Genomic DNA, 17,227 nt, shown 5'->3' with positions numbered 1-17,227 from the left:
ACGGCAAAAGAATTATGCTAGAAATGTTTCTGGATGAGGTATTTATGTGATTTATACATAATAGGGGTATTCTGATCTGTCTTAAAGCATCAACAATTTGTACAGGCATTACAGGTCAAAGCAATCTGTTACATTTATCAAAATAAACATTATTAAAGCACTGCCTTGAGAAATGTAGTGTTGTCAGAAACCAAGTAATTAGTTTTGTTATTTTATTACTGACAGTGTTCTTGTCTTTTTTGTAAAATTATTTCAGTTTAGGATCAAGAGTAAAATAAAATATTGTATTGACAACAAGCAAATAAGAAAAACAGTGTAAAATATGTAAATAAAACCCCAAGTTTAAATATTTTCATCATATACTTTAAACATTTAAAAGCTTGAAAGTATTGTTTTAAAATGGACAAAAAGTGTCTCTATGGCCTTAAAAGTATGTGGTAGTTTTGCCAGTGCTATTGAAAATGATTCATTGTCGTGTACGGAAAAAAATAGACCATACTTTGTTAATGCAAATACCTATATGTAGCCTATGATTTAAACAATTAAACAATTAAAATAATTGTATAATTAATAAAGGGCCATAATGAAAAACATGTTTTTTTTTCAAAAGTAATTAACTAGTACTCAGAGTAGTTTTTTAAAGAGTAATTTGTAAAATATTAGTATAATTTACTAAAACTTGTATTATTTTAGCAGTGTATTATAACTTGAGTACAAATATTCTGTTCTCTTTTCATCTGAGAGATAACATTAACAAATAAACAAAAAAATGCACAAGCACATTTACTAAAGGTGTATTATATTATTAATAAATGATTAATTAATTGTTATATTATTATTAATAAATGCATGTCAGTTTTGGCTTATTATATTAGCGCTGTTTTTAGGATCTAAAAATGTATTCTTTAAAAAGCAAAAAGATTCCAATAGCGGCACCTGCTGGTATGTGAAGAATATGGTCAATACTGATGAATTTTACACTCAAATGTTTGCACATCATCAGCATGTTGTAATCCATTTCCTAAGCAGCAAAAGTCTTTTTTAGACTAGTTTGTTGGCCAGTTGTAGTCAGTGCAATGATAAACGTTATTGTTTCACTTTAATTAGTTTTGTCTCACATCGTCCCACAACATCATATAGTTTAGAAAACTGTACAATGTTTTATAATAATTTATTATTTTGGTGTCCATTTCATTCAGCATATTTAAAATTAAGGGCATCCACGTTTTTTTGACATACTTTAAATCAGGGTTTCTACAGGTGTCACCAAGTTAAATGTAAGACTTTTTAAGACCATTATGAATGAAATTTTAGACTAAGGAATTTTTCAATTGGCCCAGATGAAAAAGATTTTTATTTGTTCAAACAAAAAATATTTTAATATAAAATATTTAATAATACAATAATAAATCAATAGTAATAATAACATTAAAATATTTTTTATATTTCTTAGCAAAAGATCATAAATATTGTGTAAAAACAAGAGAGCTCTACTTGGATCCACACACATTTTTCCCAAAATAAACTTTCTTTAAAATAAAAAAACAAATTAACAAATGTTTTAAAAGTTTTAAAAACTATATTAAACTAAATCTATGCACAACAATCTGTCCAGGTCGATATCCTCAGCAGTCCTTATCATTATGATAAACAGAGTTAAAATGTCTTGTTGGTGATTGTATAAGTTTTGACCAGATTTAGTAACAAAACATGAACAAAGGAAAATGACGACTTGTTTAAAAAGATTTAAGACATACAGCACAATATTTCAGTAAATTTAAGTTTTTTTTGAGGCCTAAAGTTTTGATTTTGGAATTTAAGACATTTTAATACCCAGCGGAAGCCCTGTTTAAACACAATAGCCCTGGTAATTAGTTTATTAGGCATTAAGAAAGTGAGCTATTGGTCCATATTTTACATTTCTGTCCAGAGAGGTCATGTTTTGATCTTCGATTGGTCTCACAGTCAAGTGATGCGATTTTGAAGGTCAGAGTTCACCAAGCTTGAACTTTGCAACGCAGTGAACTGCGAAACTTGATGCACAAACTTGCATTTCCGGTCTGACGCATTCTCGTGCGTATAAATAGAAGTCTATGGGGAGAAAACTCCAGCGTGACCACGGCTTAAGTGCAAGTGAAGGGTTTCTCTCCAGTGTGGATCCTCATGTGGTAATTAAGGGTTGATGATTGGCTGAAACTCTTCCCGCATTGAGTGCATGTGAATGGTTTCTCTCCAGTGTGGATTCTCATGTGTCTATTAAGGTCTGATGAGCAGTTAAAACTCTTCCCACACTGAGTGCATGTGAATGGTTTCTCTCCAGTGTGGATTCTCATGTGTCTATTAAGGTCTGATGAGCAGTTAAAACTCTTCCCACACTGAGTGCAAGTGAATGGTTTCTCTCCAGTGTGGATCCTCATGTGATGATTAAGGGATGATGATTGGCTGAAACTCTTCCCACACTGAGTGCATGTGAATGGTTTCTCTCCAGTGTGGATCCTCATGTGTTGATTAAAGTTTGATGATAGGCTGAAACTCTTTCCACACTGAGTGCATATAAATGGTTTCTCTCCAGTGTGGATCCTCATGTGTTTATTAAGGTGTGCTAAGCAGTTAAAACTCTTCCCACACTGAGTGCATGTGAATGGTTTCTCTCCAGTGTGAATCATCATGTGTGGATTAAGGTGTGATGATTGGCTGAAACTCTTCCTACACTGAGTGCATGTGAATGGTTTCTCTCCAGTGTGGATCCTAATGTGAATCTTAAGTTTGCTTTGGCTTGCCGAACTCTTTCCACACTGAGTGCAGGTAAAACAATTCTTGTCTCTCCTTTTTAAAATACCATCAGCCTGTAAATTAGTTTTTTCCTCAATTTTGACACGATGTTCCTCCTCTTTACTCCCCTTATTCTCTTCAGTTAGGTCTGAAATAAATAAATAAAACATTATTTTTCATTAAGTCTCAAAATCTCTCATCAAAAGCTGAAACGTGTAAAGACACATTGGCTACACACACTGTAATTTTGATGCATGTTAAATGTAAAATGAATCAGATCATACTTAGTTTGGTCCATTAACGTGTACACATTTAAGCAGATTCCATTCACCTTTATTTATCTAGTGCTTTTACGATGTAACTTGTTTCAAAGCTGCTCAACAGAAATAATAGTAAATTGAAACTTTCTCTGTGTTTCAGCAAACAAATTGGTATTTGGGGACATCTTATTTTGACATATTCTGGAAAAAATGCTTTGAAATAAAAAATAAATAAAACCTCAATACACTCTGGGCAAATTTACTCCATTTTAGTTATATTCATGGCTGTTTTTTTCTCAATTGGCCTCTATTATAACAACATTTTTTTATTGCAAAGCTATGACAGCATATAATCATGCATTAGTTATTGTTGGCGTTTTCTGTGACGACAGTCAACATTGTTTAATTGGTCTTTACCCATGGGACGGCAAAAAGCAAATGGGTGAGAGTATAAAGCAGGGGTCAACAATCCTGTTCCTGGAGGGCCGGTTTCCCTGCAGGGTTTAGCTCTATCTTGCCTCAACACACCTGCTTGGATGTTTCAAGTATACCTAGTAAAACCTTGATTAGCTTGTTCAGGTGTGTTTGATCAGTGTTGGAGCTAAAATCTGCAGGACACCGGCTCTTCAGGAACAAATTTGGTGACCACTGGTATAAAGAAAGAGGAGGAGAGTTAAAGAGGACAGCATTATGTGGTGTGCAGAAGAAAGAAAAGTTGACTGAACTGTTGCAGTGCGGGGAAACGAGTAATGACACCGGGTCGAGATGAGCAGTGTAAACGTAATGACTGGCTGTGAGAAACAAAAAGTGAAAGTATGTATTGAAGCAATGAAGCAAAGATCGCTGTCTTGTTACTGAAGTGCTCGTGACGTCTGTGAACGAGTGCATCACCAAAGACTTCAGCGCATTGTGTCCTGAACACAATCAACTTACTGATTTATCTCGCTTGGCATGGAGTCAGCTGCCGACTCATTGGCTGGGTTCGTCAACGCACTCAATCTTCACATCCACACCTCCACATTCGCCATTCTCCACTCATATCCCTTGACCCCTCCGCTCCGTGGGTAAGAAGTGAAAGTTTTTGGGGTTTTTTTGGCCAAATTCTCCTTTTATTAATTTTGTTTTGTTTTCTCCTTGTACTATTATTATCAGTATTATTTTTTCCCCGTTTTCAAATCTGGCGAATCTGCTGCCCTGAAATTATTTGCATTTTTCCTTTCACTTTCATTTGAGTTATAAGTGCTGAGGGTTTTGCGTTTTATTGTGAATATTGTTATATTGTTTTTTTGTTGTTGATACTGCTGTTTGTGCGCGAAAGGTACAAAGTCAAAAGACAAAGTCACTTTTTGGGTGAAAAATGGTCTATGCGAGAAGGCGTGAACTATCATTACTAATGCAATGATTCCCATCTGAGAAGACAAAGACGTAAATAATGAGTAGGGCCAGACGGAATCTGCGGACGTTTTTTGCTATTTCTGCAGAGAATTTTGGTAAAAATCTGCGGATTTCTTTTTTTATTTTAAAATGCATTGTATATAAATCAAATGAACATTTTTATATTAGTCAATAATATTACTGTTTTAATTTAAAAGCTGAATAAATATAGATTTTCACACATTTACTCAAGCAAATAAACAATTAATGATGGGCTAAAAATCTGCAGATTTCTGCGGAAAAATCGGCGTAATTCTGCGTGCGCAGATTCTGTGTGGGCCTAATAATGAGCCATCAGACAGGTATGTGACTAACTGTACGTTCACACCGAAAGCGGCAAGAGTGTCAATGTAACCGGAAGTCATTTATATTCAATGAGAGCCGGCGGCGATAAGCAGCGAGGAGTGGCACGTCTTTGCCGTGTGGGCGTCGAGGAGAGTTGAAATCAAGTCAGCTTTATGGTAATGAGCTATGACGTGGTTCGGCGGCAAGCAATCAGAATGTAGAAGTCCACCGCTTGACAGGAGTTCAGAGAACACAGTTCTCCTTCGGGTGGGGAACTCCAATGCTATTAGTGGATTTGATTTAAGGAAAATCCACAAATTGGGAGGATTCGGTTCAGAAGCCGCTTGTCTTAAAGAGTATTGAACGGGCCAATGAATGCCAATGAATTGGCAGCGTAAGCTTGCGCAGGTGTGCATCATTGCCAATTAACCCAGCATATAAGCACACATGGAGCAAGCAGACGCCATCCTTTTCGCTTCAGAGACTTTTCTGATCGAGTCGATGAGGGTTCCTCTTGCTGTCTACAGCGACTTCCGAGCGAACAAGTGTCTCCCGGTCCAAAGTGTGTATACGCGGCGGCAGACGGTCGAGCTGGGATTCTCCCTTGCCAGGCGTTCTTTGGGTCCGGTCCTCCAAGAGCGGTGCGTATAGTTGCATTTTTCCTAAAAGAGCAACACAGTCGTGCAGCACGTCCTTTTCAGGATGGCGCTCCAACTGTTCGTTTCTGGTTGCGGGGGTTTCCTGGCTCCAGATGATGGACACGATCACTGCATTACATGTTTGGGGGTCCAGCATGTTAATGTGGTGCTCGCAGGCGGTTCATGTCGTCACTGCGATGCCATGACCGTTGCGCAGCTAAAATCGCAGCTAGCTTTCGTCCGAGAGCGAACCACCCCAGTTGCCTCCTGCTCTGCAGCGGGCACTTGGGCAGATCTGAGGGTCTCAGCGGGAGATAATTCGCCGCCCAAGGGCTTGCGGCCTACCGCTCCTCCAAGCGCTCCATCCAAGCTTCGTGCACTGGGAGTGATCCGTCTAATCAGATGGTAGCACTCAAGCTCGCTGACAGCAGAGATCAGATGTCCTCTGCGGCAATCGGAGGGTGGGCTTACACTGTCCGACGAAGATCCAGACCCGCTCACCCCCTTTGGGCAGGCGGGCGCCGTCAAGACGGATCCTGAAGCGGACATGTTAGCCGTGCTTTCCCTGGCTGCTTCGGCCGTGGGGTTAGAGATGGTTCATCCCCCAGCTCCGTGGCCGGACCGACTAGATGGTGTTATGTAGAGGAACAGAAGGTAAAGCCTTCTAAGCCTCTCGTCCCCTTCTTCCCGGAGGTGCACAGTAGGCTCACGCAGTCTTGGAGGGCACCTTTCTCTGCCCGCGCTGCGTGCCCCTCCGCACTCACCGGCCTTGACGGTGGAGCTGCCAGGGGGTATGAGGCGATCCCGTCAATGGAGCGCGCTATCGCGGTCAATCTTTGCCCGCGTGGCACCCCTACTTGGTGGGGTCCACCCCATCTCCCGTCCAAAGCCTGTAGGTTATCTGCCTCCCTCGGAGCCAGAGCTTACAAGGCTGCGGGCCAGGCTGCTTCCGCCTTGCATACGATGGCCACCTACCAGCGCTACCAAGCGCAGGCGCTATCCGAGCTGCACGAGGGCGGATTTAACCCAGGCTTGTTACACGAGCTGCGCACCGCGACCGACTATGCTCTTAGGACTACTAAGTCCGCCACGTGTGCGCTGGGGAGGACGATGTCCACACTAATGATCCAGGAACACCACCTCTGGCTAAACCTGGCCGATATGCGCGATGTCGACAAAGTTCACTTTCTTGACTCGCCCATATCCCAGGCTGGCCTGTTCGGCGACACAGTCGGTGAGTTCACCCAGGAATTCAAGGCGGTGAGAGAGCAGTCGGATGCGATGGGCAATGTCATCTATCCGCGGGACCGTAAGCCCGCTCCACCCACAGAGCCATCCACCTCCGCTGCTCCTCGCCAAGGAGCGAAGTGGCTCCGACGAAGCGGTCGTGTCAAGCACCTCGAAAGCCAGCAGCCCCCCCCCCTGCCCAGGGTGCTGTTAAGTCCGGTAAACGGACCGCGAAGCGTCCCTGAGACAGGCCATCCGGAGAAGAGGAAACTTGCTCTTTCCCCGCAGTTGGGGGGCGGGGCCCCTATTCCAACGGTACGTTTCAGTGCCATGAAAACATCAATGGAAGAGCACTTTTCCCCTTCCCCGGATGTGACAGCATGAACCTTGTCAGTCTGGGACACGCTGCCTTCCAGCTCACAGGTTCTACGTGCTTCGCCAGTGGCTCACTAGCGCTGGGGCGACGGTCTCCTTTTCTCCAACCCTCGAGCCCCCCTCCGGAGTTGTGTGGAGCCAGAGCGAATCGCTTTCCTCCAGCTTTTCCGTGGGACCCTCGCGCTGCCCGGATCAGGACACCCACTCCGTGCTGCCCCACCGCTGGTACGTCAGCGATTGTAACGATGACTCCATTAGCGGGGGCTCTGCCTGCCTGGTTAGTGCGGGCCAGCCCCTCGTGGTGGCTCATACGCACAATCAGACTCGGTTATGTGATCCAGTTCGCGAAACGGCCCCCCAAGTTCACGGGTGTGTTTTTCACCAGGGTCAGCCACCTGTCCACCCTGTCTTGCAAGAGGAGATTGCTGCCCTCCTGGCAAAGGGTGCAATCGAGCCAGTCCCTCCAGCCGAGATGGAGAGTGGGTTTTACAGCCCGTACTTCATCGTGCCCAAAAAGAGCGGTGGGTCACGGTCTACGCTCATTGCCAGTTGTTCTTTTCCCTGACCGAGGGCTCTCTCTGCACGTATGCACTGGCCCACAGCTGGCCTCTGGTCATGCGCAAGTATGGGTTTCCCCCAGCCTGCTCGCGCAGTTACTGTGCAAGGTCAGGGAGGACGAGGAACAGGTTCTGCTAGTTGCGCCCCTCTGGCCCAACCGGACCAAGATATCAGAGCTCTCCCTCCTCGCAACGGCCCTCCCCTGGCGGATCCCTTTGAGAGAGGACCTACTCTCTCAGGAACAGGGCAACATCTGGCACCCTCGCCTGATCTCTGGAACCTCCACGTGTGGTCCTTAGACGCGAGGAAGACTTACCTACCAAGTGCGGTGGTTGATACCATCACTCAGGCTAGAGCCCCCTCCACGAGGCGTGCCTACGCCCTGAAGTGGAGTCTATTCACTGAATGGTGTCTCTCGCAGAGAAGACCCCCGAACCTGCCAGATCAGTGTTGTGCTCTCTTTCCTTTAAGAGAAGCTGGAGAGCAGGCTGTCGCCCTCCACTCTCAAGGTTTACGTGGCTGCCATCTCTGCTCATCATGATGCGGTAGCTGGCGGCACCGTGGGAAAGCATAACCTCATCATCCGGTTCCTCAGAGGTGCTAGGCGAATTAATTCAACTCGGTCAGTGACTCGTGCCTGGAATTCGGGCCGGATTACTCTCACGTTATCCTGAGACCCCGCCCGGGTTATGTGCCCAAGATTCCTACCACTCCCTTTAGAGATCAGGTAGTAAACCTGCAAGCGCTGCCCCCGAAGGAGGCAGACCCAGCCCTTTCGCGCTCTGCGCATCTATGTGGACTGTACTCAGTACTTTAGATCATCTGAGCAGCTCTTTGTCTGTTATGGCGGTCGGCAGCAGGGAAGTGCCGTATTGAAACAAGGATTATCCCACTGGATTGTGGAGGCCATTTCACTTGCTTATTCGAGCAGAGGTGAGCCGTGTCCCTCGGAGCGTTGCATCCTCTTGGGCGCGCGAACGCGGCGCCTCTCTAACAGACACCTGTAGAGCTGTGGGCTGGGAGACACCCAACACATTTGCTAGGTTTTACAATCTGCGAGTGGAGCCGGTTTCCTCAAGGGTATTAGGTAACCCTTTGGTGATTGAGGAAACAACTCGGTAGGGTGTTGTAACACGCTTGCGGCGCCATTTTCCCTAACACGGAGATATGTGCGCCTTCTTATCTGTCAGTAAGTTCCTCGTCAAGTGAGCCCTGCAGATTCCTCCATGGCCCCCAGCACTGACTCAGCGGAGGAGTCACTTGCTGGCCCACTACGTTGTAGGCCTGCCCGTTGGTCAGCCCGCGTTTTGGGTATAGGTGCCTGCTATGCGTGATCCCCACTAGGTGATCCCAGATGCTTATTTCGCCACAGTTCAGTCCCCCCTCTCGGGTGGACCCGTGTCTTCCCTCTCTGCTAACCACCTTCTTTATGCGCACTCCCCCTTCTTAGGGCTAGTCCATATGTAATCTTGCCATCTTTTCTCCCCCATTGGGTAGCGGATGGCCTCCCCAACGTACTGTCTTTGGGGACCAGTGCTTGCCCGGGAAGAGTGGGGGTGTCCCTGGGCAGAAAGCGCGTTAAGTGAGGCCTTGGAGGCCAGTGGTCCACCAGCGACACCGTTCACGCATCTGCGGGAACCTAAGTGCGCTCACCGGGGGGGTTGATTAGACCCAGGGGAGAGCCCACCAAGCCATGCCCGTGGAGAGACCACCTTTCTCGGCGTCTGGAGGTGCGTGCGTGACTTCCGGGTTTGGTGAAGGCGAAGAAAATGACACTTAGTGCAATTTTGGGTTTAGCAGTTGAAGGAAACCGGGGTCTAAGAGCAGGCCTGTTGCCCCAGAAGGCGCGACCGAACCCGGGCAAGGCCGGTGCGCTGAACCCCATGGGAGTCATGGGTCCCATGGCTGAGCTGTCAAGCCGCGAGAGAGCGTCCGTATTTCCGCAGGTCGCCGCGCGCGCGCCTCGGAGAGGCAGGGGGACGCAGCTGAGCTGTCAACCCACGCCAAGGCGTCCGTTTCCCCGCAGGCCACCGCACGCGTCCCGGAGGGGCAGGGGGCCCCAATGGCTGAGCTGTCAAGCCGCGAGAGAGCGTCCGTTTCCCCGCAGGTCGCCCCGCGCGCGCCTCGGAGAGGCAGGGGGATACAGCTGAGCTGTCAACCCGCGCCAAGGCGTCCGTTTCCCCGCAGGCCATCGTGTGCGCGTCCCGGAGGGGCAGGGGGCCCCATGGCTGAGCTGTCAAGCCACGAGAGACCATCCGTCTCCCCGTGGTAAACACAGGATTTCTTTATTCCCTGAGGCTAGAACTACGTGCCCCTGGTGCCCCATCAACAACCCAAAGGCCGGTGGTGCCCCATTCACAAACTCAAAGACCATTTGGGCCACCAGCGGTACGTCTTGGCCAGTTGGGTCACCAGTGGCACGTCTGTCTTGCCCGTGCGTTTTGGAGAAGTTATTGTCCCCGGGCCTAATAGTGGGGTGCCCGGGCACTGCTGGTGATCAGGCGCCAAATCCAGAGGGTCCTTTGGGACCGGCGCTTGTCCCGGAGAGTGGGGGCTCCCTGGGCAAACAGCACGTGACACAAGGCCCCCGGAGGTAAGTGGCTCCAGGCCCAGAGTGGAACTTGGCTGGCCGGAGAGCGTGTGGGCTCCCTGAGCATACAGCGCGTGACACAAGGCCCCCGGAGGTCAGTGGCTCCATCAGTGGTTCACCAGCGGCACCGTTTACGCATCTGGAGCGATAGAGGTCCAACAGGGATACGTGTGGCCTGACGCTCACTGGGGGCGTTGATTAGACCCAGGCCCGAGTCCACCAAGTCATGCCCGACGGCAGACCACCCTTCCCGGCCTGCTTGTCGGGACGTCCCGCGCCTGAAGGTATTTGCCCGATACCAACATTTTCTGACCTGCCATCGGGTTTTCGGTGAAGGCAATGAATCACGGACTTTTTCTTTGACAGTTTTGCCGTCGGACCCCTCCGTTACTGATCGATAGGAGCTTGTGTGATGCCCCAGGGGTTAGGCCCCCACCCAGGCCCCCCAAAGCACCAATGGGTCGGCCTCTATGGGTGTGGTAGTTTTCTCCTCGTCCTGGGCGTTCTTTCAGGAAGCCGTGGGGGTGTCCCTCCGCACACAGCGCCCCCCCTTCCTGCCTCGATCCGTGGGTGAGGACCCAGATGGCCCGTCTGACTTTGATCCAGAGCTTGTCTGCCGCTCAGCCCGCCCCCCTGGACTCCGTTTCCTCTCCGCCGATACTTGGCCCGTGCCCCCGCCCCATGCCCTGCGAGGGCTGGGGGATGCTTGGTGAGTTCGGTCGAGTCACCCGGCGTGGTGAATCGAGCCCCCGGCGGCAGCGTAGTGAACGAGCTGGTGTAGGCTTTGATTCTCCTCCTGCCCGAGTGTGTGCGTTAGCATCCCGTCCGTCCACCCGCAATGCCGCCCACCCCCTGGGTTTATCCTCGCTGGCTCCCGGCTGACCCCCACCCCACCTACCCTGCTCACCTGTGTTCTTCCCCTTTAAGAAATAGATGTCCACCAAAGTCATGACGCAAAAGTGTACACTGCCTTCGCCCGCTTATGAACCGCTGCACCAGGCGTGTGGGTCTCTATCCCCCTCTGCATTGGCTCTAGGACTGTCATCGCTGAATGTGCGCTCTGCTTGAAAGTCTACAGTCGGCTGTCTCCTCACCTGACTCTTTGTTGAGTATTTGCAGAGTTTCTGTTCATTTTAATGCCGTGTTTTTTCTGACCACAGTCTACATGTTGCGTGCGTCTCTTACAATGATTGTAATAACACAGCCTGTAAAAACAGTACACGGAGAGAGAAAAGAGAGTATGCCTACACTGTTAATTATCCTTATTTTGCAAAAGCACACAAGTTTGTTGTCATTGTGAATGTACACAATAAAAACTAGACACTTAACAGATTCGATTGATGTATTGATCTGATCTGTACGATCAAAACCAAAAGTGTAATTCAAGTTCTTTTTGGCATTATGAGGAGAAGATGCATAAAAATGTGTACACGCGGTGTTCAACCCCCTTATGTAAGGGTCTAATTGTTGTTATTCTGAGATTGTATGTTGGGCGGTCTACAAACTTTTTGCGAGTGTTGAAGCTGGTCTCTGCTTATAAAACTCCAAACTATCTACAGTAAACTTTCTTTTAATTGAAACTCTGACTCCTGCTCTTCTTGATCTGAATTTTGAGACAAAACTGTTGGTCCCCCTACAAAGTATATTTATGCATGCACACTATAATCTGCTGTTTTACTCCCCTGAACTCCATATGAAAGACAGAAACTTTTTGAACAGGCCTATTTAAAGGGTGAATGCTGCCAACTGATGATCAACAGTAAAAATGTCACATTTGACCTCTTCCCAACAGGGAAAACACCAACAATCTAGAATCCATGATTATTTGGTGTCATGGTTTTGTGGTTAAAAATGTGGTTATAATAGAAGTTAATGGGTTAAAAACAGCCAGGAACATAATGAAAGAGTGTAGGGCTGCACGATTAATCATATTACTATCACAATAACGATATTTGTGGCCCACAACCAATGATTATATATCTTCACGATTTTACAGTATAAACACCAAACCGTTATTTTAATAAGTGGAGTCTACGAATTGTACTGCAACATAAGCATGAGGTGACTGTGTCTAGATTGCAAGTGTTTTTTTTTTTTTTTTTCCGAGGAACGTAATGTTGATCAGGTAGCCTTTGCTCCTGTTCAGTCCAAACTTCCCAAGATAACACAACAAATCTCATTAACCACCTTAAAAACCATCTCAAAGTGGCTGTCATCAGTAGGTTATGCCGAGTTCAGACTGCATGATTTTTAAAGTAGTCTTGTCACAGATGTTTTCACACTGCATGACTATCAGGGGTAGAAAATGTACATATTTGCTCACCTGGGTTTAAAGGGAATTAGCCATTTCTCCTCAACGTTGCCAATAAACTAATTTTTTTCTGTATGAAACGTCAAACAGACACGGTTGCTCCTGAGTCCTGTCAAACCTCCATTAGTTTTTCCTCCATTTTGTGGGTTGAAATAAACCGAAAAAGAGCGCTTTTAACTTCTCCCCCAGCCTCCCGCTGGCCTGCAGCAGGTATACACACACGCACATACAAGTGAAAGCTGCTCTCTCATTGGCTGTAGGCGATCGCTGATGTTATTTTCAGTCAAAACTCAAATCACACAGCATGATTTGAATCGCTGACAGCCCCAGATATTTAGCATGCCAAATATCTTGCGGGCATCAGCGACTCATCGGCGATTCTCTCAGAACGCGTCTTTGATAGTTTATACTGTGTGATTGTCACTCACGTGCACGAGCAGCGATTTGCCTGTGATTTCAGGCATTTGTCGGCGATTTCTCAAAACCTGTCGGCGAGCCAAAATCGGGGCTAAAATCACGCAGTCTGAACTAGGCATTAATGATCTCAGGACAAATCTGTTTAGCATTTTTCTATGCATTAATAACATTACTAAACATTTGTTAACAAAATATTTGCAGAAATTTCCTGCCGCGTTTGCCAGTCATGTAGACAGAAGACACTATCCAATTGTTTCAATGAAAACTAAAAAGTCACTGTGGCCCTGTTTACGCAGGTATTCAGGTTAGTTTTCATCAATCTGATGCAACTTTTATTGTTTATAAGAAAAGAAAATGCAATTAAAAGTTTCAGAATTACCTCAATTTATAAAAAGACTAGCCTATTTTATGCATTAAATAACGAAATAGATTAATTTACTAATTTCCTTCATTTCCTATTACCATGCACTTTATTCAGTTTTACAGTTTTTTGTTTTTTTAATATATAATTATTTATAGGGGTTTTCACCTTTATTTGGATAGGACAGTGGAGATTTTACAGACAGGAAAGTGTGGTGATCAGATATAGGGAAAGGATCGGCGAAGGACCACAAGCCAGGAATCGAACTCGGTCGCCGTGAGCACCTTGGTGCTATTTGTCGATGCACTAACCACTAGGCTTTTGGCGCTGACAGTTTTACAGTTTAAATAAGTGTATAAGCTTTTTTTAAATAATTATTTAACAAATATTTAGCACATTGAAAGTAATTAAATTATCTTGTCTTTTGTTTTAAAAATGTAAGCAAAGGAATTGATTGCACGTGCATTGCTTTCATGCCACATTTTCAAGGATAAATTTGCGTCTGTGTGCTGCTTTGAAAAGAATAAAATTATTTAAAAGCACATTAAAGACTATACACATAAAATAAAACAGTCAAAGGTGTGTCTTATGGAGAAAAACACCAATTGACAAATGCTGCTTTTGGTTTTAACCGAATCAAGCAGATTTAAAAAAAATCTAATTTGCAGAAAAGAAATGACAAACATTTTGCAAAAGGACAAACTTAAACATATAGTTTCTGTTAAAAGAACATTCTACTTTATATATTCTTTTGACTCCAATACAACAGCTAAAGCCCCGGTCAGATCACATGATTTTTACTGTCGTTTATGAAAGTCACTACGTCAGATCATGCAATTTAAATTTTTTTTTATTAAATCTTGATTTGTCGTGGGTAGCAAATGTGCCAGACTACACGTTCCTTCACAATCAGTCATCCTGTGATGTCTACAATGATGGTTATTTCCCAAAGCGGTCACATAGGTTGCTATAACAATATATATGAGCAATATCACACGAGTAGCAGTGCGATATGGCTGTATATCGGCACTGGTGGGAGGCGTGCGTTGGCACGAGGGTGCAGGCCGAGTGCCTTAGTGCCCCCACCAGTGCCGATATACAGCCATATCACACTGCTATGATTGTGATATTGCGTTTATACAACAGTTTGACGGCATAATTGTGTATATAAAAACAAAATCAAACATGGAGAGTCTCAAAAACCCTTTTGTATGAGGAACTACTTTCTTCCGGATTCAAATCATAAGCTGACAGTTAAACAGTTGAGCAAGCATCTTTTAAACTTTAGATCTGTATTGTCTGCTTTTTGCTGGCTGTATGTGGGCAGAATAATACACAAAGGGTAAAGAGGCTGTAGGAGTTCTGATATTGCAGAATATTGCACGGCTATCAGCCAATCAGATTTGAAAACCAGACAGAACTGTTGTGTGTGTGTGTGTGTGTGTGTGTATATATATATATATATATATATATATATATATATATATATATATATATATATATATATATATATATATATATTATATATATATATATATTTTTTTTTTTATCTCATTTTCAATTTGTTTTTTTTTTAAATATTATTTTAATCTCATCAAACACTGATGCTTGCAGACAATAATAATGCATTTTATTTGAAGGGGCCTTTCATGACACTCAAGGTCACCGTACAGGACAGCTAGAACAATCAGTTCAAGTAAAAACATAATAAAAATAATAGCAAAAACAAAACAATACAAACTTAGCAAATTTAGCATTTAGCATAATTAAAATTGGGGGCTTCCACGTTTTTTGACGTATTTTAAACCAGGGTTTCTGCAGGTTTCACCAAGTTTAATTATTGAACCATTTTGATAAATAGAGTTAAAATGACCTTATTGAATGAAAAGTTTAAGATTTTATTGAGATGGATTGTTAGTGATTGTATGGGTTTTGGCCAGATTGGGTAGCAAAACATGAACAAATGAAAATGAAGACTTGTTTAAAAAAGGTTTAAGACCTACAACACAATATTTCAGTAAATTTAAGACTTTTTAAGGCCTAAAATTTGGATTTTGGAATTTACAACATTTTAAGACCCCGTGGAGACCCTGTTTAAACACTATAGCCCTGGTAATAAGTTATTATAATAATAATGTAATTCTAACTCAAATACAATCTGTGAGAACTAGTAACAACGACTAGAAACAAGTTTAAACCCATAAAGTTGATAAAAAAGGGAACTGTGATCACAGTGACATATAAGTACAAAGTACTAAGCCAACACTATCACTGTAATAGCAGATATCTTCTATTAGAATACTGTAGGTCAAATATCGTCAGCTCAGTTAAACTTTTTTAATTTATTGTTTTTATTTATTTTATATAGAGTCAGCGCTCAAGGACTCTTTAAAAACAGTAGGAGAACTAGAAAAGCAATAACCTTAAGAAGGTTGAGAAAATGAGAGACTAATAATACATAAAAAAATATTGACAAAAAACATGAGAACAAGTAACAAGAAACAAACTCATTCCTCTTTCAATGAGTGCTTATGTGCATTTAGGAGAACTAGGCAGCACACTCAGGGCTGCAAGATGGATTTAATATTGTATTCTTATTATTAAAAAAATATCAGTAAGAAAACCAACCTGTTTGTTCCACCAGATCTTCCTGTTTGACTCTGAATGTTTCTTCAATCTTCAGGTCTTCACTCTCCTCTTTAATAAACGCCATCTTTATATAACAGTGTGGAGATCAGTCGCTTTAGCAGGAGTTTTTCTCTGTGTTTGGACACCTTATTCTGTTTAAAATGAACAAAACAATAAAAAAAGTCCTGTTTAAAATAAATAAAACAATGAAAAGAAACAAAATAACTTCATAGAAGTAAAGTTGGTTTTATATTCACACATTCAGACTTTCCTCTTAATAATATAATTTCATAAAAGTATTATTTGCAAACTCTAAACAGTAAAATCATATTAGCAGCAAATGACTATCAAAGTAAAGCATTGTTCACAGTCAAATAAACAGTGTTAATGCTGTTTTCAAGTCATATTTGCATGCTAATTCCAATCGAATATTCAAAGTAACATGGTAAACAATATAGAGACTTCTAAATGAACGAATGTGCGAATATAAAAACAACTTTACCTCTATAATAACTTCTCTTTAACACTTGCTTCAACAGTTTCTTTATATGAGAGTAATTAACAAATATAAATCAGGTAAAAGAGTAAGTCTGAGTAAGAAACAATGACCTGATTAAAACTAGTACTCCATTTCTTGTATACTTTGAATGGAATGACATTATGCTATTTAATAAATTAAAACACTTATTACACACATTTCTGTTAACTTATTCAAACAATAGCCCAGTACTCTGAATAAAATAGCACTACGTTGTATAAAGAGTTAAATAATATTGTCAACAACAGGTTCATAATTTATCATCGGGTAAAAAAGCCTGAAACTTTAATCAATCGCTTTATTTTCATGTAAAACACAAACCTTTCTCCAGCTGAATCCTAGCGCTGGGGTGGCGCAGCCTTATGACGTCACACGTCACGCCAAAATAAAAGTCTTTTTTTGTTTCGTTTTCTTTTCCACAATGTAGCAGTTATATTAATACATTTCACCCTCGTTTTACACTTTCAACTATAACTGCTCTCTCTCTCTCTCTCACACACACACACACGCACACACACACACACACACACACATACAGGCACAGATAAACAGTATTTGAAGTTGATCAAAACCTTTAATCTAAACATTTTAGAAACATTTTAAAAAACTTTTTTAATCCACTTGACTCTTAAGCACATTACTAATAATATCCAAATCTCATCCTCGTAATTATGACATCTACTTTCCTATTTCTACAACTTTATAGACTTTATCTAGGGTTTTAGTGCAGTCTAGGGTGTACATTAGGCACTCAGGCATTGTCCACAACCTGTTGTTTCAATCCCCTGAGAACTTGCTAATCTTCAGAACATGAATGAAGACACTTTAGATGA

The 17,227-nt window shown here is 43.4% G+C and overlaps 1 protein-coding gene across 1 annotated transcript; it reads right to left on the bottom strand.

Moving 5' to 3' along the window:
• Positions 1-1,152: 1,152 nt before the first annotated feature.
• Positions 1,153-16,761, bottom strand: LOC108183688 (uncharacterized). The gene is made up of 3 exons (XM_087249653.2): positions 16,716-16,761; positions 15,857-16,008; positions 1,153-2,920 (listed from the first exon to the last, which is right to left on the bottom strand). Exons 2-3 carry the CDS (start codon positions 15,939-15,941, stop codon positions 2,124-2,126), a joined length of 882 nt encoding a protein of 293 aa, XP_087105779.2. The 5' UTR covers positions 15,942-16,008; positions 16,716-16,761; the 3' UTR covers positions 1,153-2,123.
• Positions 16,762-17,227: the final 466 nt, after the last annotated feature.

This window comes from Danio rerio, chromosome 4 (genome assembly GCF_052040795.2).
Source record: "Danio rerio strain M-AB ecotype USA chromosome 4, GRCz13ab, whole genome shotgun sequence".
Taxonomy (NCBI): Eukaryota; Metazoa; Chordata; class Actinopteri; order Cypriniformes; family Danionidae; genus Danio; species Danio rerio.
The sequence above is the reverse complement of the archived record's forward strand: the minus strand, read 5'-3'. Positions and strand labels throughout refer to the sequence as shown.